Below are 25224 nucleotides of genomic sequence, written 5' to 3'. Positions count from 1 at the left end.
TGGCATCGCTGGTTCCCGTGACAGAGCCGTGGTCGAAGCGACTTTCTTTTTGTGTGGCAAAAGACGAGCGGTCGCCTTTTGATCTCCCTTGTGCGTGGACCACTGGCAAAAAAAATAAATAAAGTAAAAGAGGTGACTTGAAGGGGGCCGGGTGTAATCGGTTATTGAAAAGAGCAGAAATTGAAGATGCGGGATACCAGGTTTCTGTGTTTTAGTTAGGCGTCTCCCCGCAGGACTGGCATAGACGGATGAGCGCATAGAAATTCTGAACAAGCTGAGGTTAACCTGGCTTTGAATTGAGTTCTACGAGACTTCGTGCGGCCGTTGTAAAACAGAGGCCAAGTGAGTCTGAAGTTCCAGAAGTTTGTTCTTTGATGGTGGTATTGGTTTTCACCTTTACTGCGCTTTAAAATGTCAGTGGAACGCAAAAATAAATTGCATGAGATCAACGGCGGAACGGAAATGAACCAGTTAAAAATGTTCAGTGGTCCTAAGTTGAGTAGGTGCCAGAAACTTTTCGCTATGGTTTTTCCGTTTTTTGTATTTTCTTCACTACATTTAGCTTTTTGTACGTTTGTCGCCTTCACGTCTTGTGCGTAAAACTTGGCCTCTTTCCTTTGAAGTCTCACCTAAAACGAGTTTTTTTTTTTTTGTTAACGTGAAGCTGGATATTGATCAAGAAAGGTTATTTAACCCTTATTTCACTAACCTCATTCGCCGAATTGTTAAAAAAACATATAAAAGGTCTGCACCAGGAATTCGAAATTAGAATTTTTTTTTTCTGGTATCATTGAGTTTTACACACAATTTTATAGTCTTATTCAGTACTTGTCTCAGGAAAAAGAACACATTTTAAGAAACGCACAAATAAAGAAGTGCGTACAAGTGGGAACTTCACTTTGAAACGTAGAAGTCGCAGAGAAAACTGACCGATGTAACTGAATGCCGATTATACATTACAAAGAAAGAATAAAATACTTCATTTAAAGAATATAACATTTAAAGAATATAAAGAACTCATTGCTTTTGACAACAACAAAATGCGCAAGCAATAAGAGGAATAAAGTGAGAGATTGAAAAACATTTCAATGAGGCTTAGCCCCGTCTTGGTGGCTTCATTTCATATTGCAGGCGAGAAAACTTTCATTAGCAAGCAATTAAATGTTCGTCATCGTAAATGTGCAAAGACCTCGCGCTGTCATTCTAATCTCGCCCTCTGTCGTTATGCGCATCTGCTTGCCTCTAGCTGTACCCGCTGTCAGCGCCACATCAAACGCGCAGAAGATATCCGTCACGCCAAAACTTAAACCTGAAAATATTAGCCAATGAAGGAGAAACTAAAGCAACGTCCATTAACAACTTCACGCAGCTGGCTTCACATCATCGAAATCAATATCAATGGCGCTAATACTCTGTCCTTTTTAAATAAGATATTAAAGTTTTGTTGTTCCAGTTTCAGTTTTATTGTTCCCGGTTCAAGACAGGCTGTGCTGAATGTACGCACGTTTGCGTATGTTTATCCTTACGCTATGATCCAGTCAGCGGCGACTGATGATGGGTGACCTTGGTGAGTTGTTTTCGGGCGTAGTACACCTACATGAGCGTTCGCCACTCCGCTAGAGTTGCTTTTTTTATTTCATGCTGCGAACACACACACACACACACACACACACACACACACACACACACACACACACACACACACACACACACACGCGCGCACGCACGCGCGCACACACACACACACACACACACACACACACACACACACACACACACACACACACACACACACACACACACACACACACACACACACACACACACACACACACACACACACACACACACACACACACACACACACACACGCACACGCACACTCACAATCACACTGACACTCACACTCACGCACGCGCAAACACTCACGCACGCACGCACGCACACGCACGCACACGCACGCACACGCACATACAGCAGGAACCTGTGAAACCTTATCGTGAACAAAGCGGTTCTTAGCATGCAGAATTGAGTACTCTCTTTTGAGACAATAATTAATTGTTTTTTACCGTAAGAGCACAGTAATATTCAGTGCTTTCAACATTTCTTGAGAATCAACAGTTATTTCTGCCTTCTGTCATTCCTAGTTCCTATTGGGAACGGAACGGAACAAGGGGTGGAACAAAGATAAATGCTAGCAAAGCTTCCTTCCGCTTTGTAAAGTGTGTTTTGCATGTAAGGCAACCATGCTCAAAGGCGAAGGTTACTGTCCAAGACAGCTTTCAGTTGCATAGGAAGTACCGCTATGTGTAACTGAATTATTTAACTAGGGAAATGCTCTCAAAGGAGATAATTTATACATTAAAGCGTGCGTCAGATTATATATACTCAGCGTTATATTTGTTACAAAGCTGCTTGGACGAGGTTGTAACCCCAGTAAGATTATTGGTCATGCGTAATTTTAAGAGTGCGATACTATTGCAGACTATCTGAGAGTTTTGGAAGGGGCGAAACGTTAAAACACGCGTTCCTGTGACACACATTTCATACCCCACTCAGTTGTCCAAACGCAAAACGCAGGTCCTCCTCTCGATTTCATCCCCCCCCCCCCCCCCCACCCCAGCACCCTTGTTCGCCCAAAAAGTGTTAACTGCGAGCGTTGCGAGAAAAATCACGGACGATTTAGCATGGTTAGGCGAAGAGCGAATTAGGTGCGCCCACACTTCGGTTTTCGCTTCGGTTTCGGTTCGAGTCACGATTTAGAGATTGAAACGTGCAAGCGCTGTGTTCGGGATTCACTGCGCACGGGTGGAAGTTGATGGAGACGACGGCATCCATAGCACAGCTCGAGAGACTGTCAGTTCAATACGTGTATGTTCGGCTGCCGTGGCCGAGTTCGAACTGGAGTGGCACTGGCTCTTATTGCTGTGGTCTTCATGGCCTTTATTCTTTTGCTTTGCTACTAGGTGCGTCGTATTACGATGTATATTAATGTGCTTTTTTGGTATAATAACGTGCCTCTTTTCTCGTGCTTTGTTTCTTAGGTGTGTTATGTTATGCATCGCGTCGATTTGAGGCCGATATCCTAATGCCTGTACACAGATAGCATCACTGCAATAAATTCCATGTTGAAAAGAAAAAGTGACAATGACTTAGTGTTCTCAACCAGTGAACCAGCGAAGCTGATCTGTTCGCGCCGCAGAGAGCTCGAAGCCCACTGGTAGCCATAGAGCGCTTTTCCAGAAAATATTTTGCATAGGCTGCCGTTAAGCTTTCTGCTAGGTTGCCCACAACCCTACCTGCCACTGTGCAGGTGGGTCCCCTGCCAGGGGCTTCGGACAAACAACTATCAGCGAAATTTGAGATTGGGAATGCTAGTGCGAGCACACTACTAACGCGCTTTGCGATTCCTCTTCACGTTGTACAAATTCATGACTCTGACTTTCTCTTTACTCTCCGTTGCTATCGTTCAATAATAATTTTAGGTGATTAATTATACTAGACAGAAGAGCAATTCACTGTAGCTTCTTGAAAAGAACCGGTAGCACCATTGCTCAGTATAATTTGCAGAACCCCTGGTTGTGCTTCCGTAAAAGAGATCTTTTATGTTGCAATTTTCTTGTATGCGTCCAAAGAAATACATTTTCTTCTCTTTGGTACGAAAGCGTCGCATCGATATATTTTAGCACTTCTTAACAATTGGGCATAATTACAAGAACACCTAGCAAATTGTGTCTCACGAGAAAACACAGTACCAGCGTAGTATGAAAACTTCAGATAATTCAATCCTTATTACTCTTGATACAGCATTTTTATGGTCCAAGGAGGCTGAGGCAATAGCACTGATTACATCTGTTTGTCGCAGGCGGTGTGAAAGCCATGTTTGTTAAATGGTTATTTTGTTTTAAAAACTTACTCTCTACATGTTGTTTTTCAGGCCCATTGAGAATGCTTGTTTACATGCATAGCTTGAAGCAATAAACGAGCTAAAACAACCGTACGCAGAAACCGCTCATCACTGTACTAGCTAGCTTGAACTTGAATTTGGTGTTTATTCATTTCAAAAGGAAGGAAAGCCAAAGCAAAAGGGGGTAGGCGTGACTGCGCCTTGATTCCGTTATAGAGACAGCAGCACATACCTACACTGTATATGCAAGGCAGACAAACAGGAATTAAATACATAATCTGATATCTGTATATGTCTAAATAGAGTATTAAACGTATGTGGTAACACACATGCTGGTTTCCCATTTCAATGAGCGCTAAGATGCCACAAACGACTATACTGTTTCTTTCATTCGTTTTCTTTTCGTGCTTTCTTTTCAAATTTGAAATTACGAAACAAGAACTTTTTATGCGAAAAAAATCCTGTATACCTTGACAACGGGGGTTATGGTTTTGTTTTTTTCACAGCCAATATATTTCGGTGAACATTTTTCCCCAGGTTATGTCTTCGCACGAAATGGAAGAAATTATGAGAATGAGAATTTTCTTCCCTAAGCAAGTGGGCGGACTTTAGTAAACGCCGCATTTAGAATTAAATTAATCCCATAACCTTTCGGCAAAATTTTGTCGCGTGCGCAGCACCGTGCAGTCATTACCACAATGTACAGATAGGCTCTGTATGCATGAGCAGTTTAGAGCATATATAGAGCTTCTGACTAGCAGTGAAGATGCGCCTTCGAGTGCTCATTCTCTTTAACCCCTTACAATGTGTCTCTGCCAGGAAGCCAAGTTATTGGTGGTTTGGCCACAAGCGCGGCAAAACTTTCGCGCGCGTGTGTATCAGCACTTGTCCTCCTCTAACAACGTTCGATGACGATTTACTACTAAGTTTGCCCGATTTTGGCGCGCTCCAGATCAAATAAATCCTTCCTAAACAACGTTCACGTAACCCGAGTATCTTTTCTTTTATACACTTATTTCTATCCTGGCTCTAAGCCTAATTGGAGGATAAATCCCATAACGTACACTTCTCGCGCCCACTTCGCCTCAGTTAATGAGTGCCAAGGGCCCTCGAAACTCTCAGCAGGCCACTTCTGACTCGATAATCTGAGCGAAGCAAAAACAACAAACAAACGAGGCGAGCAGAAATGAGCGACTCAGCAAACAAGCTCAGCGTTTCTCGAATCAAAACAAAGAGCGTATGAAGGCGCCTCTTTTTTTTCCACCGCTGCTGTTCATCGGGGCAGGCCTGTATGCGCCTTTGAACGTCTTTGCGCCTTTCGCTTTCAGTTCTAAGGGCCTGCGTGATAGCGAACTGCAACGGTGACAAGAGCTGTAGTCACCAATCAAATTACCGGAAGCCAGGGCCTTTCGGAAATGAGATTTGCGAGGCTGAGCTTCGCTGGCAATGGAAGGCGAGGAGAACGTAGGTGTGCGGGGAAGCGGGAAGAGATGCAGCCAGGAATAAAAAAGGTCGGATGGCACGCGAGGTTCTTTGCGTGCCTGGAATTGGAAGATGGAGGCATGCGGTTCATTTGTGGGGCAGCCGTCACCGCCGGCCCTTTACACGTTTCCGAGTGGAGTTCATTTGGAGCTTTCACGCTAAGCTCGTGAGAGGAGCCACCGCGTCGGGCCTGTGGATGACGGATCCCCGTGTGACGGCGGGGGTATTTGGTAAGCTGGCTCTAATGGACCGGCTGCGGGAAGTGTGAGGAAATTGTCCGTTGGGAGAAGCGTTAAGTCGGTAATGAATTCGGAAGGCACGCAGAATTTTTTTTTCCTCTCTCACGTGAGGAAACTTTGCCTGAAGGTGAGCTATTGTTGGTGTGAACACTGCTCATGTGAAGTCATGTGCTTGGCGGGAGAGGTGATAATAAAGAAACTTTAATGCCTTGTTGACGCTTCTCTAGGAAATAATGTCACTGTTTCTACGATCGAGAGGTACGTATTTACTTAGTCTTCATTTTGCAATGCCTCTAAAGAAGCAGTTTCTCGAGTCAACCAGTATGAGGCCGGGATGAGATAAGCATCGGCTGATTTATACTCCGGCAATCTCTCAGGCAATCTTGTACTGCCGGAGAGCAATGCAATTTTTGTTGCGCAAGCACCGAACAAAAATTGGCGTCGAAGAGAATGGCAGTCTTGCATGGCAGTCTAGCAGATGTCCCATGAAATGTTCTCTACCTTTTGGGGATGTTTCTATTCTAGGCCAAGAAAAAAACATGAAAGAGATGTGAAATTGTTGAGGCCTTCTAGATAGCGATACACGGGGATGCTTGTATCAGTTCCTCATCTCTAGCGCTCACATCTAAGAAATTTTATTTTTTTCAATGAGTTTGTGTAGTTTACCTTTCCTGGCTTCGCACATGCATGCCTCTAACTGAGTGGTCTGTGTTCGATAAAAATTGGAGTTGTTAGTCCATCTCATCCTATGTGGTTCTGACTTGTCTGCATGTCTTTTTTTTTTTGCGGGAAAAAACCATCAACAAGCCATACTAACAGGCCCACATTTTAGCACTGTTTGTGCATATCGTCCTCAAGAGCTTTCCTTTTCTTGTCCCTTAATACGATGTCTGTTTTTTCCTAACTCCTACTGTAGTCTTTCGGCGTCAACTTCATTATTACCCTGCTTCCCACTTTATTCCTTTTCGGCTAAAACACACTGAATGCAAAACTGATTTCTCTTTACCTTATCCTTGGCACCTTCCTGGTAAGTTCGCGTCAGCCTCGTGCAAATGGATGAGCACGAAATTGAATTCTTCGCTCATGACGCCAAAGCGTCTTTCCACGGGGTATTCATGAACGAACAAACGGACCCTTTCAACTTGTTACCACATTGTGACTTCTTTCTTTTTTTTCTCTTGTTATCTTATTCCCTTCATTCCATTTGTTTTGCTCGGACGCACTCCCGGATTCCCTGCATGCGTTTCCGAGTCCCGAGCCGGCGCTCGGCCATTACGGTCCGTTGGGAGAAAACGGAGAGTGGGTTCTCCTTCTCACCCTCTTTCATTCTCTCTGACTGCAATTGAAAATGGTGAAAGCCCCGAGACCGTATCGCGCACCTGGCGGCGCCAGCCGGCTCCGCAGCCGCTCTCATCATTTTTCCCCCATAACGCCACTTCTCCTTCTCTTCACCGGTACTCGCTCCTCTCTGTTGTTTCTTCTTTTTTTTTTTGCCTTGGCGTTCATTGGGAAACATTTATGCGCCCCACTTATGCGCGGAAAAGGCGATGGCTTTGTTGTCGAGCTAACTTTACGTTGTTCGATATCGTTTTTTTTTAATTTTTGCTCCACTTAAACGGAATCACCTTTCTTCTCCGACTCCTTATTCTCGTTAATCGAACGAACGAATGATGCGCACATTTATTTAGACAGCAAGTATGTTTCTCTCGCATGGAATTTCTATCCCTTCAAATTTATTTCTTGCGAGTCGGTTAATGTGGCGCTTTGCTGTTCAATATACCCCGCGTTCTAAACGAGGTGCGTTTATTTCGCGAATCGTGGCGTCTTTCTCATGAAGACAAATATTTCGATACTATCCATAGCTAGAAGGCTGAGCTTGTCGGGATGGAGATACAAAAAAAAAGGAGCTTCGTTGCTTCCGAAAACTGCGCAGTGTTTTTTTTTTTTTTCCACAGAAAGAGCTTCCAGTTTGCGGAATTTTCCAAGCCAGAACGAGTTATAGATTCCAAGAATTTGTTGATCCGGAACACCAGTCAGGCAAACTGAACACAGTTTGTTACAGCTCTCTACCAGTGAAAGGCACTCCTCTGTAGGCGCATCGATAAGAACACGCAGAAACAGTGGTTTGCTTCGGTGCTTGAATGATAAATACTCTTGGAATAACGTCAACCATCCATTGGCGGATGAAGAGCTTTTTTGGTGCTGATAATTGGGAGAAAACTGCAAAGACTGTTTCATTCAGCCTGCTATGTGATAAGTTGGTACTGTGTTGACGAATCCACGAATATGTTGTGCTAGTTTGCGTCGATGTGCCCTATTTAGCCTTAAGTACGCAAATAGAGTAATGAATGCTTTCGTTCGTGTAAGTGTGCTCCTTATTCTTTCTATTTTGATGGAAAAAAGACAACGCTTGGTGCCAAGGTCATCTCTTTGTGTTCATAGCCAGACCGAAGAAAACTTACCGACTGTAAATGAAAGCAGCCGGAAAACTCTCTTCCCTCATTCAAGCAAAAGAAAACAAAAATAAACAGATGAGAAGTATACAAACTTCGAACGTATATATAACGCTTCAGATATTCAAATAATTCGCGTCCCTGCCCTCTAGTGATCATTGTAACATGCACATTCGGCTCCTCCTGCGCCCTTCTTGGGGCTAACTACGTCTTCAGGGGTTCCTACCTCCCCCCCCCCCCCCCTCCCCTTCCCTGCCACTTAAAGTTGCCATCCACTCTTGGTCCACTGGACGACGACAATAAAACGGCCTGCTCTCGCGGAATGTGTCCCTCAAGGCGGGTACAAGATCCACAACGAGCACCCAGTGCTCCTGGCTTTTCAAAAGGAAGAGGCGTTGGAACGGCAATAACATCGCCTTTCATTGCAAAGTTCTCTCTCTCTCTCTCTCTCTCTCTCTCTCTCTTTGCTCTTACAGTAGACCGCTTCGTGCTCCATCACATTATCTGCCCCTCTTTCACAACCCAGCGCCACTAAGTGCTTTATTTTATTTTATTAACGGTCGCAACAGCGCGAACGCGACGTGAGCAGCACTGTACCGAAAACCCACGAGCGCCGTTGAGAGCAGCGAAGCGGGGAAAGTCTAAAACTCGAAACAGCGGGAAGCAACGAAACAATAAAGCGCGGAAAAAAGCGAGATACAAAAGGGGCGGGACAGACAGAACAGCAACGAAACAAACCCAAGGATATAAGTCAAAGACATCGCAAGGCGTTGTTGAGAGAGGTCATTAGTTGCCCATGCGGCGGCTTCTCTCCTGGCCCCGCGCACGATCGCGCTCATTGGAGGAGGGCCTTAATGGCGCCCGACTTCCCCCCCCCCCCCCCCCACTTTCTTTCCCATACGTGTTTGAGGAAACGAGGAGTGTTCTGCGTTTGAAGTGAATACGGTACTCGAGAAGGGGTACGAAGGGACCGTTTTTTTTTTCGTTCTTAATGCACGATACCCGAAACGGCATTAAGGAAACTGGAAATCGTTATTTCATTAGGACCATTTGTTTTGGAGGGGGGCGAGGCGTGTTTTAGCTGCGGTATAGCGGACAACGCGACGTCATTGGGCTGCGTAGAGAAAGGCTTAATTAATGTGGGGAGAAAGTGATTCATTGCGTTAGCGTAAAAGCAGGGTGGCATCGGAAGAGAAGATATATTGTGTGGTTGGGAAGGTGTCAGTTCGCATGACTCGAACTTGCGGTGCATCAATGCACGGAGTAGTTGCATACATCGATAGCATATTCGACACCGAACCTTGGACCTTGCCTCGCGTTTGTGATGTAAGAAAGTGTGCCTTGTTTTCTTTTTGTCTTTTTTTCATCTACCTCCTCCCATCATCATCATTCTCCATCGTGACCCTCTTTTTGCTCCTCTTCCCGTTCCCCAGTATAGAGTAGCAGGCCAGATGTTTATTTTTCAGGCCAACCTCTCTGCTTTTCCCGTCAATAAACCCTCTCTCTCTCTCTCTCTTGTATATATGATATGTTCCCACGATTTGCGTATGACACTTGTAAGAGAGATAGGTCTTAAGCAATAGTTCTCGTTTTGCGCCACATTTATATACAAGGACTATGTTGCTACTTTCCCAAACGAGTGAGACGCTGACATCTGTTAATTTTCGGAAAAGTAATTCTGAAAAACGTGCGAAAAAAACTGCTCAGTTCTTCTTGATGCAATTTGGATTATGATCTAAACCGGGTGCCGAGTTCACCTTGAGCTTCTAGAATAGTAACTCTCATCCGTGTCCTGAAAAATCTGTCACCCGTTTCCACAAATTCATTTACAGTCTGCAAGCCGTTGCACGGCCAACTGGAAGAGAGGAAATTGACTTAAAATAATGATTCAAATATTATATTCTTCCGTCAAGATCTGAGCTGTAGATCCGAGCAGGGGTAAGGTTTAACGCTCGACCCTTATCCAGTGAGGCTAGTCTCACAGTGCTGTTCGAGAAAATAGCGGGTAATAAATGGAATGTCATGCGGCTTAGTGAAGCTCAATGCCTGACCAGCCTCACCCTGGAGGGTTACCGAGCGCCCATCCAACTCGTGCGCTCATCAGCGAAGACCACAGGGGTGCTGGACAGAGGACTCCAACCACCAGCTCAGTCAGCACCAAGAAAGGTTTTTCCTCCTCCTTCTCAGCTGATTTGGTTCACTTGTACTCACCGATGGACTCGTATCATCGTATCATCCATCAATGAGGAGCATGATCGAAATATTCTAATACGTGGTCGTGGATTATTCCAACACCCCATAGGTTAGCATACGCCGCAGGTGCAGTTTCTTGTTCAAGGAATTACGCGTTCAAAGCGGTGAACTGCAGCAATATGTCCTCATTTAAATGTTCACTTTTTATCAACACGTAAACATCGTGCCGAACTCATGCGGTGCCTTATTCAGTAACCGTGTTAAAAACATTGCACCCTCTTTATAGCGTAATTATGTGCGCACTGTGGGAAAGCTGGACTTCGCGGTCCTACTTGTGCTTTACTAACGCACTAACCAGTTCGAACCACGTGCCACGTGATTTTTCTATACCACCTTAAGTCTCGGAGTGACAATAATGACAGGTGATTGCTTTCAGCGCGAAGTTAAAAGAAAAAGACCGTCTCATTATCGAAAGTGGATGCAAGTATGAAATACTCCGCAGGAAATCTGCGCCATCATCTAGGATGGCTCATAGATAGTGACAGCCACACACGATCAAGTCTTGGGGAGCGTCCCTTATCAGCCACACTTCTTTCCTTTATATTTTCATCACGAGCGACAGCGCATCCGGCTTTCTTTGCCACTTTTTTTTTTGCTTGCCACAGGCCGAAGAAAAGGCAATGCTGCTAGACTCTAGGCCATTTGCTGCGACTGTCATAGCCTCCGCCGACTACCACGTCTAAAACAAATACTTGGAGCTCGTTACTGGAGTATGTGTGATTTAGTAACATAGTTTAGTTTATTGGGGTTTAACGTCCCAAAGCGAATCAGGCTATGAACGACGCTGATTTAGTATCATATAATATCTTCTGTACATGGCAGTTTACCAATATACCTCAAGAGAAAAGTGTGCAACAGCTGTAGCTTACCGGTACTCACCTACGGGGCAGAAACGTGGAAGCTAACGAAAAGGGCCCACCTCAAGTTAAGGACAACACAGCAAGCCATGGAAAGTAAAATATTAGGTGTAGCGTTAAGGGACGGAAGCGAGAAGAGTGGGTGAGGGAGCAAATGGGTTTAATGACATCCTAGTCGAAATGAAGAGAAACAAATGGGCTTGGGCAGGGCATGTAATGCGAAGGCAAGATAACCGCTGGTCTTTAAGGGTAACGGAGTGGATTCCAAGGGAATGCAAGCGCAATAAGGGGTGGCATAAAGTTAGGAGGGCGGGTGAAAGTGAGAAGTTAGCGGGCATACGGTGGGCGCGGCTGCCAAAGGACAGATGTAATTAGAGGGACATGGGAGAACCTTGCAGTGGGCGTAGTCCAGCTGATTATGATGATTACTGGCCTCGCTGATAGGTGGCGCCACGGGCCATGTGTTCTAAGGTTCGCGCGCATTACGTAATGAAGGAAACTCACGCGGGGCTGTTGCCTAGCTTATCAAGTGCCACCAGGACTCCACTTGCGCCTCTCGGGCTGCAGAATAAAACCTAGGCGAGGCACGCCGACAACGGGGGCTAGGATTTCATGTTTGAAATGGTGGTGAAACAGGTGGTATCTTGTCCTAGCTGATGTTTTCAAAGTATCTGATACAGTTCGTTTCGTCCGTAATAGCGTTATTGTAGAGCTGGACGGCGGGCTTGCCAGTCGGTTTAATTCTCTTTAAAAACCAAAAAAAAGCTCTCTTGTGCAGCGCAATCCGGCTGCTATTTGTTGTGATGCTATTAACTGTCAATGGGGTTCGTTCTAAAATTCCTGTGTCCAGCAGGATATGTAACGAGGAACCTACAGAAAAAAACCCACTATCAAGTTTTTTTCACGATTATTTCTAAGCATTTTGCTGTTCTTGATAATGAGATTTTCCTGCGTCACTGTGTGTTTCTTGTTTGGGTTCTATTACTAGCCTGATATTGATAACTTCATTTTACGAGCCTGATGCCAACCGTGAAAGTTTTCGCTGACTGAGGCTACCTCTTGTGGTATAAAAAGCAAGTTTTGATTGAAGCCTTCTCTGAAACCTCAAAATTGCTAGATCAAGAATTTAATTATGTGAGCAGCTTTTAGGCATATTTTTGGTATATTTTAATCAAATCTGACTTTCTAAGTAGTGATGTGACTGGTCCATTGCACCACTGATAAGCACGGGCTAGAGGAAGAAGAAGCGGGAAGTTCCACGGGCAGGAGTGCTCGCGCTAGGCGTGCAGCATAAAATTACCTAAATACTCCACTCGTCATCTATGAGTGCGTTTGTATCCGTAATGCTCCCTGGCCAATCACCCACCATGGGAACGTTCCATTAAGCCTGACGACAACAAAATCGCCATCATATCGTCCTGTTTTCATCGCCTTGCCGTCACGTAACAATGTACATTCAAACCTTTCAGTAAACAAGCTGTCTTTTCAGCGAAACAACAGCCCACTTTTGAGTCGGACCTCGAGAGAACTGCAGTTTTCCTTGTCTGCATCACGGTGAGGGTTTGCTAACCTTAATGTGCATTGTGATATGCTTCCGAGGCAAAGCTCTAAACCTACACGATAGTAAAAATACACAAGGACCCATGACACGGAATCTCTGATAGCGTGTGAAGTACTCAATAAAGTATTCTTCTCCGACCAGCTACTCCTGAAACACAGATACCACCAAGGTTATAACTTCCTTGTCGTCTTCACGTCAGTGAATAAGGTAGTTAATAAGTAACGCGCCTTGGTATGAAGTTCTGCTTAAATCTGGTCTGTATTAAAAGAAAGCCAAGAGATAAGGACAAGTCACCGCATGCTATGTGGCGTTTGAAAGAATCGATGACACGGTTTATTCCTTCAGAAATCGAGCCCAAGCCTACGACACATGTGATGCGGCTTCCGCTGTTTGTTCTATCTTCTAATCATAAATATAAGGACTGAATTTATTTCACCTTCAACTAATAAATGCATGAACTAAAACTTTTTTTTCACCTTCGTCAGTTTGAACTGGGCATAGCTTCTTTTCTGAAATGTCTCAAACAATGCCGACCGTCTGCCACGGGACACACGCGTAAGCCCGCGCGTGACTTGGCAGAAGAAGAACATGGCAGCTCGAAGCGCGGCCGTTGCAGCGGTGTCTCCCGTTGCCGATGAATTCGCCATTTCTCCTACGCCGCGACGAGCTCCGAGATTAAGAGTGCATGTGATTCCCACGGCATTTGGCGTGATGTTCGTGGCTGCGGTCGCCTGCGCGCTCGTCTGGGTAGTTCTCAGCCTGCCTCCGAGACCTGGCAGAAAGAACACCACCCAGAATACCTTCTGCTGTCCCGAAGAAGCTGCCCAGCTGTTCGCCGTCATAGACAGGGAACATTCACCCTGCAAGGATTTCTTCGCGCACGTCTGCAAGAACGCTATCAAAGAAGGCGTCGTGAAAGAAGACGTTACCAAGGACATCTTGGTGAGCCCCATTTCACACGCTCTATGGCAACTGCGTCGCTTGCAGTAGGTGCTTATGGCGCAGATGGTAGCACTAGTAGCGCCGTTAAAGAAGTTTTGAAGATACTTTCTTTCTTGACTAAACTGTAAGCACTTGCAGCAGCTTAGCTGGTGCTGTAAATAAAACTAGCTGCGGTTTAACTACTGCTGAATCCGGGCAGAGAGCGAAAGCTGTGGTGTATCGGGCAACTAGATGCTGCTTGGTGTCTGTAACTTTAAGTGTGTTCCGCGCACTGGAGAGGCAACGCGTCCACCCTGCCAGGCGGCGATTAAATTAATGGTTGATCGCGAGGGGTTGGTTTCCCAATAAACGATGCCGTCTATATATTCCCGCTAGCCTGACGTCACAACGGCAGTTTCTATCGCACGACATCACGCGATTGTCGTTGACTATTCTACCGCCCTCTACTGGCGAATTGAAAGGTTAAAGGTTAAAGGTCAAGTGGTGCAACACCATGGTAAACCACATAAGATAAGGCCTATAGAGCCACACCTCACCTCTGGCTCATTTGGAGGTCAACCGGCAACGCACAGAGAAATCGGCTTTACATAGAAGGGTCGGGGTTCGGGATAGTGGGCAGTCAACATGAGGATCCATTTTGTGCGCCATGGATCCTCATGTAGGCTTTACCTAGCGTAGTGAAGCTTTCGCTTCAAAAGGCGCTCCTGTGGCTGACGGTGGTCTGGCGGCGGGGTTTGTTTCAAAACTCTCTGACCAGATTGTTTCGGACCATTGCTTCTTCAATGTCCACCTTCCTTCCCCACTTCCTTCTGTGATGACTTTGATAGGTTCAGACGACTGTCCCTCGTTTCAGGGTCATTAATGCTTTTATGTCGAATTATAGTAGGTTTGAGGTTCATGGTGGCATCTAGTACTTGCTGAAGCCATATCTTCCTATATGCGGACATACGCATATCTGCTCTAAACTGTTAAACTTCAAAAATCGGAACTAAAATGAAACTGCCAAATACAATCTTCGTGAAAAGCCTTCAGGCTACGTGGTTCGGTTTAAGTGGTGCAGTGACGCGCTTAAGGTGCCCTTGAAGTTCTGACCCTCCCTGATATAGCAAAAGAGAACTGACGCCATATCTTTCAAAATCGTTTTGTCGTTGGGGGCGCCATCAGGGTTCCGTTATTCGAGTCAAAAGCAAAATATGTGGGCTGAATACTTCTTACTATTGCGGGGCATTAGTGGCGGTGGCCCTTTTTAACTTTTTCCATAGTTATAGTTTGCCATATAGAGAGTGCATTTATCTGGCGGCTTTGGTTTCATGTTAAGATGAGTGGGTTGAAAAATTCTCACAAACTTTTCGTTCTAAGTCGACAGAGCCGGTGGAAACTTTGTTAAAAGCTATATTGGTGGAAGTTATATCCCGTCCATGCCTTTTTTCAAGAGTAAACTACTTGTGAGGCTACAAATTGATAATAATAATAATAATAATAATAATAATAATAATAATAATAATAATAATAATAATAATAATAATAATAATAATAATAATAATAATAATAATAATTGGTTTTGGGAGGAAAGGAAATGGCGCAGCATCTGTCTCATATATCGTTGGACACCTGAACCGCGCCGTAAGGGAAGGGTAAAGGAGGGAGTGAAAGAAGAAAGGAAGAGAGAGGTGCCGTAGTGGAGGGCTCCGGAATAATTTCGACCACCTGGGGATCTTTAACGTGCACTGACATCGCACAGCACAATTGTTTTTTGGGGGGAAAGGAAACGGCGCACTATCTTCCTCACATCTCGGCGGACACCTGAACCGCGCCGTAAGGGAAGGGATAAAGGAGGGACTGAGAGAAGAAAGGAAGAAAGAGGTGCCGTAATCGAGGGCTCCGGGATAATTTCGACCGCCTGGAGATCTTTAACGTGCACTGACATCGCACAGCACACGGGCGCCTTTGCATTTCGCCTACATCGAAACGCTGCCGCCACGGTCGTGTTCGAACCCGGGTACTCCGGATCAGTAGCCGAGCGCGCTAACCATTTATCCACCGCGGTGGATTGGCTATAAGTGTCATGGTAATTTTGTGCCCGGCAAGTTTTTACCATGGGCTTCTCTAACATATTTTCGTGCCATGTAAGAGAAACTCTGTCTTTATTGTCTGATGGACTGGCGGTGTTTGCGCTGCAAAAATGAAAAGTTCAATAAATGCACTTCACAAATATTTGGAGATTCTCTTTGAACCTCTAAGCGTATGTCAATAGCTGGCACAAAAAAAAAGCGTATTCTTGTCGATATCTTGTAATGGTATAGCTGGGGCAGATTTCAGAACATAACAAACAACGCCTTGACACAGAACTTGGCATACATCAGGTGGTAAAGAGCTCTTTTTTCGCCACGTTCTCAACGCTTTCTGGCGCCTGAATTCCTTCTTCTCCTTTCTCGCTCACATATTCGAAGCCTCACTTTTTGTCGACGAGACTCTCTGGTACTGGAAACTGCAATGCGAAGGGTGTGGCATTTCTCAAGGGAGGGGTATCTACTCTCTGAGAGTTGGCAGCCACCCACTGCATGAGCATGCCTAACGATTCTGGACAATTTTTTTTTAGCGGAAAACCTGTAATGACCGCAATTTTTTCATGTAATGTAAGATATCGCTACAAAAATTGGCAGTGGCTAATCTTAGCTAACCCTGGTTTCAGCTAAAAGCAAGCACAATTCCTAAGCGTCTGAGGCTCGTCCATTGACAGCTCCGCTACACGCTCGCCACAGCCGTTCTATATATACCCACACGACCACGGGGCTATAACGTGGTATCACATGGTCTTACGACACCCCATCGGATGTCATCACGTGGCTTCACATCACCCCGTCGCATGTTCTTAAGGTCGAAGGTCAACCCAACGGCCACCCGGCGTCAAAGGTCATAGGTCTACTAAAGGTCATAGGTCAAGGTCAGGGGTCAAGGGTTCAACACCATAACTTTTTTTCATAACCAATTTTCCAGTTCTCAAAATGTTTGCCCGATAATGAAGAGCCTCAACGAGAGGGTGCTCTCGATGTGCGATCTCAATGAATAAGCTCAAACTCCTCAGACAAGAGAATGCTAGGGTTAAAATTGGGATAACAAAACTACAGATATATTATGTAAGGGTGTGCGAATAGCACTTTTCCAAAACCATATCGAACATGAATGGTGTCGGTACTCAACCGAATCTTACAATAATCGAATAATGAAAGGACTGAATCGAATAATAATAGAAAATTTGTATAAATATTCGCTACTGCTGCGAAGATTCTTACGAAAAAATACTCGTGCGAAACATCGAAAAGCTACCGGAAGTGTTGTTACTGATGGAGATAGATCTGCAACTGTCGAAAGACGCAACAGTGGTCTCCATTATGAGCACGTGGTCTACATATTAGCTCTGTGACCGTCATTTTATGCGCCTTGGAAGTTGACCTTTTGCTACTGACTGATTAGGAGTGTAAACAAGTGTCATATCTGTGTTGATGATAGGGACGAGGGTTGTGAGACATGGCGGCCGAAGCTGGCTTGACTACAGGGTTTTCTGAACCAGGCTTAACCCTGCCTTGTCGTTGAGTCTTGGAGGCCACATATTTGAACTTCAGGAGCGCCTCCACTGACACGTACAGCATCGCGTCACTGAACGCGCGGATCAGTCCCGTCAGTATTCTTTTAGGGGTCGTAGCGAGCCCTGTCTCGGAGTGGGGCGTGTCTGATTAAAACCACGTTAAAATGGCGAGATTTGGGTCTAGTAGGCTGTTCATGATTGTGTTACCAAGTTGTGTACATGCCTCGCGCTGTGTGTTCTTGTTATGTATTTTCTTTTGAAAAAGTTAAGCACGTTGAACCATCATCTCGAACAACGTGTCTGAAATTCGAAAACTATTCAAAGGCTTGTGAACGTATTCGATCCGGCTGAAAGGTTTTAAGTATGCACTATTTGATTCGTTGAGCGAATGGAATAAGGGAATATTAGGTTCGCTATTCGAAAATTTCTGATATTCGCTCACCCCTAATTTTCTTCCTAGAGAATAATGATAATAATTGTGTTTTTTGGGGGAAAGGAAATGGCGCAGTATCTGTCTCATATATAGTTGGACACCTGAACCGCGCCGTAAGGGAAGGGATAAAGGAGGGAGAGAAAGAAGAAAGGAAGAAGGGGTGCCGTAGTGGAGGGCTCCGGAATAATTTCGACCACCTGGGGATCTTCAACGTGTGCACTGACATCGCACAGCACACGGGCGTCTTAGCGTTTTTCCTCCATAAAAACGCAGCCGCCGCGGTTGGGTTGGGAGAAGACTATGCTTTTTGGGGTCACTCCGGACTTATGTTTTTTTGTTTCAAACTCCTTCTCAAGAAATTCGTACAAACAGCTAAAGAAACACCAGTTGATCGCTATACAATTTAGTTAAGGAACAGGAATAGTCGTAGGCAGGGTATAGAATACAGAAGACTGATAACAGGCCATTTTTTGGAGTGATGATGTGGATCTTTCATACCCGGAAATTCTGGACGAAAGCATTTTTGAGCGGGAAACACTTTATGACCGCAATATTTTCATATAAGATTTCACTATAACAATATTTCCGCAGATCACCCGACGACAGTCTTGTATTTTTTGTTTCTATTAACATTTTGCTATCGTCAAATCGTTCCCCAATGGTTTCCCATGGAAGTCTTAACTTTTCAACGCAATCGCTGGAAACATTTTAAAAGAAACATTTTGCTACATATCAGAATAATGGACCATTACCTTTATTATTTCTATAACAGTATCTTACAATTTAACATTTTTCAAAATTTTTCCCCGAGAACGCTGGACTTGTACACGCATAACTAGCGAGCTGGCTGCGTGAAAAAGAATAACTATAGCGGCGGCCTGCTCTACTCTTAGCAGTTCCTTAGTACGTAGATTTAATTGACGCCCCGAGGCACTGACAGGCATCGCACTCTTCTTGGGCGCTTCATTGCAGCCGCTGTGTCGAGAGCTCGCTGCCGGGGTTGCGCCCGTTCGAAGTGCGAGCTGTTGCCATGACTGCCATGAGCCTGCACATCGCACTGGAAGCAGTGGGGGCGTTGCCCTCCCTGTCATCCACCAGCCCAGCGGCAGCCGACTGGTACGAACGGAAGACAGCTTGGAGCCTGTACCGGATGTCCAACGCCGAGTTCTTCTACCTGCCGAGTTCTTCCACAAAGCCACCTGCCGTGGTGGCATTGTGGGCGCGCTCGATATCCAATGTGCGGAACGCATTCTACATTACTGATGCCAAGCCGCGTGTACTTGCGTCTCTAACCATGTTTAGCGGTAGTTAAACCGCACCCAATTTTATTATTGTGTTTAATGCCGAAATTTATAAAGCTGACCCTATCTATTTTCATCGTTTCAGCTTGATGCATTAGAGTGTGCTTTGAAACCAGTTTCACAAAACGGCGAAGAGGCCTGCGATTTGCACCACAATTTGGTTTATGAAAACGAATCGCGAAAACCTTTTTTTTTCTCGTTATTTTATGCCTTTTCGCGTCTTAGGACCCGTTTGTTCGATAGTAATTCTGGCTCAGATATGCCTTAAAGGGTCACTATGGACAAATTGAAATTAGCCTGAATTTGTACATTACCGTGTTCCAATAAAACAGACTCAAGTTTTCGCTGAAAACAGGACGTCTATAAGCTAGAAGAGGCCAAAAATAATATAAAAGTGCCGTTATCACGAACTAATTTCGCAAGTGAACTACGTGCGTCGGTAGTTTTGAGCCCGCATCTCAGAGGCCAGGGTAAACACCATTCCCTTCAAAGCCAGAATCACGGATTCCTTTTCGGTGTAGACGCTAGAAGTCTCTTAGAGTGGTGGGAACTCTTTGAAGCGCAATTTTCTCTGCAATAAATGTATCTCTTCATGGCGGGCTACATCAATATTCCCATAAAGAGCCAAAAAATTTTTTTTACAGCAGCAAACAATGAATGGAGCTCTCGTTAATGTGTCTTAGTTGTTCTTGAGAGACCGCGCTAAGATTATAGGCGCATTGTGGCAATTTATTTATACTCGCACCAATACAAAGCCAACTGCCGCGTCGCTAAATTGTACTGATATGGGAAAATTTTACCGCTGATAATTAAAAATCAGTGAAAAAAAACTCACATTTCTAAGCAGCGCGAAGGATGGCATTTTTGGCTGCCAGGGTACATGACAGAGGTTTGGGAAGATTTTCAATTATGTCCCGCGCCTGCCCAAGCCATATAGCACACGTCGTCGAATACGAGAAAGCGTTGCGATCTTTTAAATAATTGGTAGCGCCATCTTTCTAGATATCTGTGTGCACTGGTTTCTACACTCTTAACCTCGGTTCCACGCTAACGTCTGCCGTTCCACGTTAAGTTCCAGTTAAAATCTTTGTTTCATATATTTGATCTTGAACGAGGCCTAAGTTGTTTAAGTTTTATATGTGGAACACACGCTTCTGAATGTTCTTTCTCGCCTTTTCAAGTGGCACTTATGTGGAACACATTCATATCACTACACCAGCCAACTCATCCATATCCCTCGAAACTGTTATATGGAACATATCTTCAGCTACTTCATGATGCGTTCCAGATAAAACTCGGTCATTGCTCACGAGAGAAAAAGAGGAGAGTCCGCGAGGAGGACTTTTCTTCTTCCGTCACTGGCCACGTGACCAGTGGGCGCTTTCCATGTGGAAGCCAATAGCCTGAATGAATACCGCTTATTCGGTGCAGTACGTGCAAAAGGAAATGCGCGCATTAGACGTGAGGACCAGGTCCCATGTGGCTTAAGCCAAAAGTTTAGCGTGACTAACCCGTCCTGTCTGGATGAAACTTAAGAGCATTGTCAACACTCTTCTTTAGGAGGATGGAGAAATATTTTCAGTATTTAATTAAAGAAGTTTTTGTACTGACATTTGAAAGCACTGTAAATGCGCAAAAAGCTAATAAAAAGAAGTAGATCGTCAAAAGGTCATAAATGTCACGTAATATTGTGAAGACGTCTTTATTAACGCCGGTTTCTCCAGACTCTGTCTGAACGAGCGGCAAAATCTCGAGGAACAAGTCCGTGGCTCTTTTCACGTCGACAGAGATAGACGCTGGTAAGACATAAGAGACTGCTGTCAGGCGAATGTCTGTACCGACGAGGTTGGGCGGTAGTGAACGCCAGCCGTGTGGGTGATGGACATGTTGGTACGAGAAATATGCCTACACCTGCGTCATCCGGAGCAGCATCTTTCGAAATCCGCTTCTGCCACCGTTCACTGCTATAGCAGATAAGGCTTGGCATCAAAGGTGCCATTGCGGTCTCTGGAGACTGTGCCCACAGTCATATGAGTTGCGCTCTTGGGATGCGTTTCGTTTCGTTATATATTCCAAGTTCCCAGGGTAACCACACCTTAAGTTTTTTTTTTTTTGTCGGGCATTATGTTCGTTACCATTAGCTTTGAACAAATAAACTGGGAGTGCATGAACGGATCGACCAGTCCGAGTGCTGTTGCTGTAGCGCTTATTACAGCATAGGTTTCGCGCTAATCCACGCATACATCTGTTTAATTGTACCATTGACCTGATTAGAAAATGGGGGAAAATATTCGCAAAACCTAAGCGGCGATTTTTGTTCTGAATATGAGGTTAGCAGCCCTTGACAATGTGTCTGAGGATGTGAAAACAACGTTCTTAAAGATGTTCCTTTCATGAAGTAATTCTTTTACCTCCAGAGCTCAGTGGTTAAGGCGCTCGTCTACTGAGCAGGAGTACCCGGGTACGAACCGGACCGCGGCTGCCGCATTTCGATGAAGGCGAAACGCGAAAAGGCGCCCGTGTGCTGTTCGATGTCAGTGCACGTTAAACATCCCCAGGTGGTCGAAATTATTCCAGGGCCCTCCACTACGACCTTTCCCTTTCTTCTTTCACTCCCCCTTACCCCCTTCCCTTACGATGCGGCTCGGGTGTCAAACGAGATATGTGTGACAGGTACTGCGTCATTTGCTTTCCTAAAAAACAATTTACTTGATACAAGTGGAATTGAATCTAATCGCTCCCCAACGCGATGCGATGGACACTGGCCAACTACGAACCACTTCGCTAGCCCATGGCTGCTCCCAGCAACGGCAAATCAGAGTCTGAGGCTCTCGTCGACAAGTCGTCGCTCCCTCCTTCAGTCGACCACGTCCTTCGCGCAATTCCGTACCCAGCCTTGCACTCCAGAATTGGTCCTGAGCTGCATTCGCTCTTCGAGCTTCTAGTTGTACGTGAAGATGGAAAAGCAGCCCTAGCAAATACACCTCACCTGATATGATTTTGAAACCGAAAGCAGGTACCTCAGGCTGTTCGTGAACGAGACAATTCTGTGCATGCCAACTCCTTCCCTCTCCTCGCCGATGTCCTAGTGACCTCTACCCGCTTAGCAGCCCTTATAAACACACTACCTATTGAATAATCTAACTGGTCTTGGGAAAGGTTTAAGTTATACAGATTACATATGAGTCCTAAAGAATATGTCCTAGCCAATGTAGATCAGTCAGGTTTCAGGTATGTGCCCGATTTGTAGACCTTATAGAAAATAGCATTTAAGTGTCGCTATGGTGCGGCAATTCACGGCAGAACCCGCAAGGCTCGTAACCAGTTGGCACACGATCATTAATAGAAGAGTGGGGGGGGGGGGTGAAAAAAGGGACACCAGGAAATAACTAGACTACGACATACAAATCGTGGTCACCCCCCCCCCCCATCTTTTTATGATCGTGCACCAACTGCCCCATTCAACCTCCTTATAAGGAGGAGTAGGAAGAAGGTTGACCGGAGGTTGACCAGAAGAATAATCGGTTTGCTACCCTAAACGGGGGAAAGAATGAGGGGACAAAAAATGAAAGAGAAAAGAGACTCGCTATGACAAGTCAGCGTTCGTAAAAGTCACAGGCTATCGTGGAGGCCAGAAGTTTGTAAGAAGCGGAGCAGTGCCTTGGAGGCCTATAATAAAAAATGATAGTAAATGAAAAAGGATGAATAGGGGAGGGGGGAAGCGCCTGTTTGTGCTAGTCCTTCGTCTTGTGTCCCGTTCGTGTTGCGCGGAGAGCGAAAATGAACACTTACCAACTCGCCCAAATTTACGCCTTGCTGAATGGAGCAGGAAGCCTGTTTTCGAGTTTCTAACAAGACTTTCCTGAAACGCTTTGACCTCTATTCTACACAGCCTAACATGTCCAAGCTTTAAGAAGATTGACATTACACTACTCACTCTGTAGAAAAACTGCAGATTGGGCTAGTTGGTGATGCATAGTGGTGGTTCGACAGCGCAGCACACACAGACCACACAGACCAAGTTTGTGTATGGTCCGTTCTCTTGCACTGTACAATTGCCAGAACCACAGCAACGTTTGCGAACGCCGCCGGTCTAACAAACTACATTCGTGTAAAGCTTTCGGATGCGAAGCCTATATCGTTGCAGAGAAGCACGTGGGATGCAGGTCGATGTGTTCTATGTACATATCAAAAAACATTTAAACCTTCCAGTCGTGAATGAAATTGCGGGACGTGTATATTGCCGTCGACAGCGACCTGAACTTTTATTATTCACATCGTCGTCATTTATTGTCCTGAAGTTCCCGTGAGGGAGATTACATAAAGGGGGAAGGAGGGTTGTGAAGTTGTCAAACCGAAACAGGTATTCAGGTCAGTTAGCACCAGATATTGTCAAAGCTGTGGCTGCATTACCAATACTGGGTTACATCGAGCTCCATCGGGTCCAGCTGCTCTCCAGGCGCAGCAAATGCTCTTGCAGTGTAATCTATTTCCACAAGACCAACTTATCAGAAACATGCGAACCAGGCTAGTTACAAGCACTGTCGACTATATTCATCTGGTGCTCATTTTCTCAGAAAAACTGGTTTAAAAATTGCCATTACTCCTTAAAACACAGCTCGAAGCCAGACTGTCGACCACTCACAAAGGCGTCGACGGGACGACCGACGTACGGTTTTAAAAATTGGAGGACGCTTAAGCTTCGCCTTTAAGAGTGGAACGCGACAGAGTTGTCAGCACTGCCAGATAGTCCAAAAAACACCTTTGCCCATTCGGCGCGACGTCTTGCCCGTTATACAAATCGTTCTGCTGCGTACGGTGAAACGATCGCGTGAAGCGGCAAACCACGCAGAAGCGCTGCCAGGCGCCTTGCCGAAACGCGCGGGACTGAAGTTGCAGTCGTAGTTTGTCGGCACATCGTTCTGGACAAACCCGATGCCATGAACGCCAGCATAGCTTCCGCGCCGAACGAACGGGCAGCAAGCCGCAAGCTTCGTGGTGAACGCGCTTTGGATGTGCGCTGCGTTGTTCGTCGCTCACCGCGTGATTCCTGCGTGCCCGCACGGCCCCAATGCGCCCGAACGAGACGAGCGGGAGGCGCTGCCGTCGCGCGCCATCTGTTGGGGCAGTGGCGTACATTGCGAGGAGGAGGAGGAGGAGGAGGAGGAGGAATTTTTCGCTCACGGCCGACGCCGACGACACCGGCTTTTCTGCGGCACGAGCTCATTAACGCTGTCGCGTTAATACACGCCTGCCAGCATGAGCAATACACACATTGGTGCACCGCAGCTCTGTCTGGTTCAACTTTCAACGTTCAGCGTTGGCTCAATATTCGAACCAAGTTCCACTAGACCCGCATGCATCATGTATGGCGTAGCTTTCAGTCACAGTTGCCAGAACAACACCGAAGTACTCCAAACAGCACAGCTCACGACGGATTCAGAGTTTGCAAATTGCAGTCGAGATCACATTAGGATAGAAATTTAAAGCAGTTAGTGCTATATATCCTGGAATAGAACAACGCCAAGTGCGCAGACAGGCGGTGCCACGAGCGCACGCTATCAGACCAGAAGATGAAACTCTCGCCACTTCGAGCCTCTGTGCCCTCGCGGCCTCGCGCCATATTTGTAGAAGAAGAAGAAGAAGAGGAACACCCGAGCCTGGACGGCAGAATAAGGTCTCCTCTGGTCAGCCCTCCCACCAACACCCTGCCATCGTTGTTTCGGAGCCAGCGAGTGAAAGTGATCGGCACCTTCGGCGGATTCCAGTGCGTGGTGTCTGCGGTGGCGCTGGCGAGCACGCTGGTTTGGCTGGTGGTCGGGGAGCCGTCCAGACATCGCGGGGTGAACGCCACCCAGGCACCTTTCTGCTGACCTCAGGAGGCAGCCCAGCTGTTCGCCGCCATCGACAATGTGGTGCCACCCTGCGGCGACTTCTTCGCGTACGTCTGCAACAACGCCATCAAGCTCGGCTTCGTGCACCAAGGCGTCGGCAAGGACACGCTGGTGAGACCTGCAGGCGTACCAGTCGCGGCTGTCAAAATCTTTCGCTTTGCGTCACTGTCGATTTTGAAGTTCTCCTGCTCCCCTGACTGAGAAGTAAATTGCGAAAGCTTCGTAGAATTAATGAGGCCCTCTGGGACACGCAGCTTCTAAATCAAATAATAGATACGATAGATCGAGAGCCTCTTCGTAATTAAGTATGTGCGTT

General features: G+C 45.9%; 2 protein-coding genes across 3 annotated transcripts in view; both read left to right on the top strand.

Annotated features, from left to right (window-relative positions):
• Positions 1–25224, top strand: part of LOC144098949 (glutamate receptor ionotropic, kainate 2-like) — a 325255-nt gene that overhangs the window by 162469 nt on the left and 137562 nt on the right. The gene's annotated exons all lie outside the window — the stretch shown is intronic.
• On the top strand, positions 13389–19149 carry LOC144098952 (uncharacterized). The gene is made up of 2 exons (XM_077631940.1): positions 13389–13694; positions 18686–19149. Exons 1-2 carry the CDS (start codon positions 13464–13466, stop codon positions 18974–18976), a joined length of 522 nt encoding a protein of 173 aa, XP_077488066.1. The 5' UTR covers positions 13389–13463; the 3' UTR covers positions 18977–19149.

The sequence above is a fragment of the Amblyomma americanum genome, chromosome 7 (genome assembly GCF_052857255.1).
Source record: "Amblyomma americanum isolate KBUSLIRL-KWMA chromosome 7, ASM5285725v1, whole genome shotgun sequence".
Lineage (NCBI taxonomy): Eukaryota > Metazoa > Arthropoda > Arachnida > Ixodida > Ixodidae > Amblyomma > Amblyomma americanum.
This window is presented reverse-complemented; position numbering and strand designations above follow the sequence as displayed.

Excerpts from the sequence above, each read along its gene's own strand:
- LOC144098952 (XM_077631940.1), top strand. The coding sequence starts at position 13,464 with ATGTTCGTGGCTGCGGTCGCCTGCGCGCTCGTCTGGGTAGTTCTCAGC. Across the intron at positions 13,695-18,685 it reads ACGTTACCAAGGACATCTTG|CCGCTGTGTCGAGAGCTCGC; the intron begins GTGAGCCCCATT and ends GCTTCATTGCAG.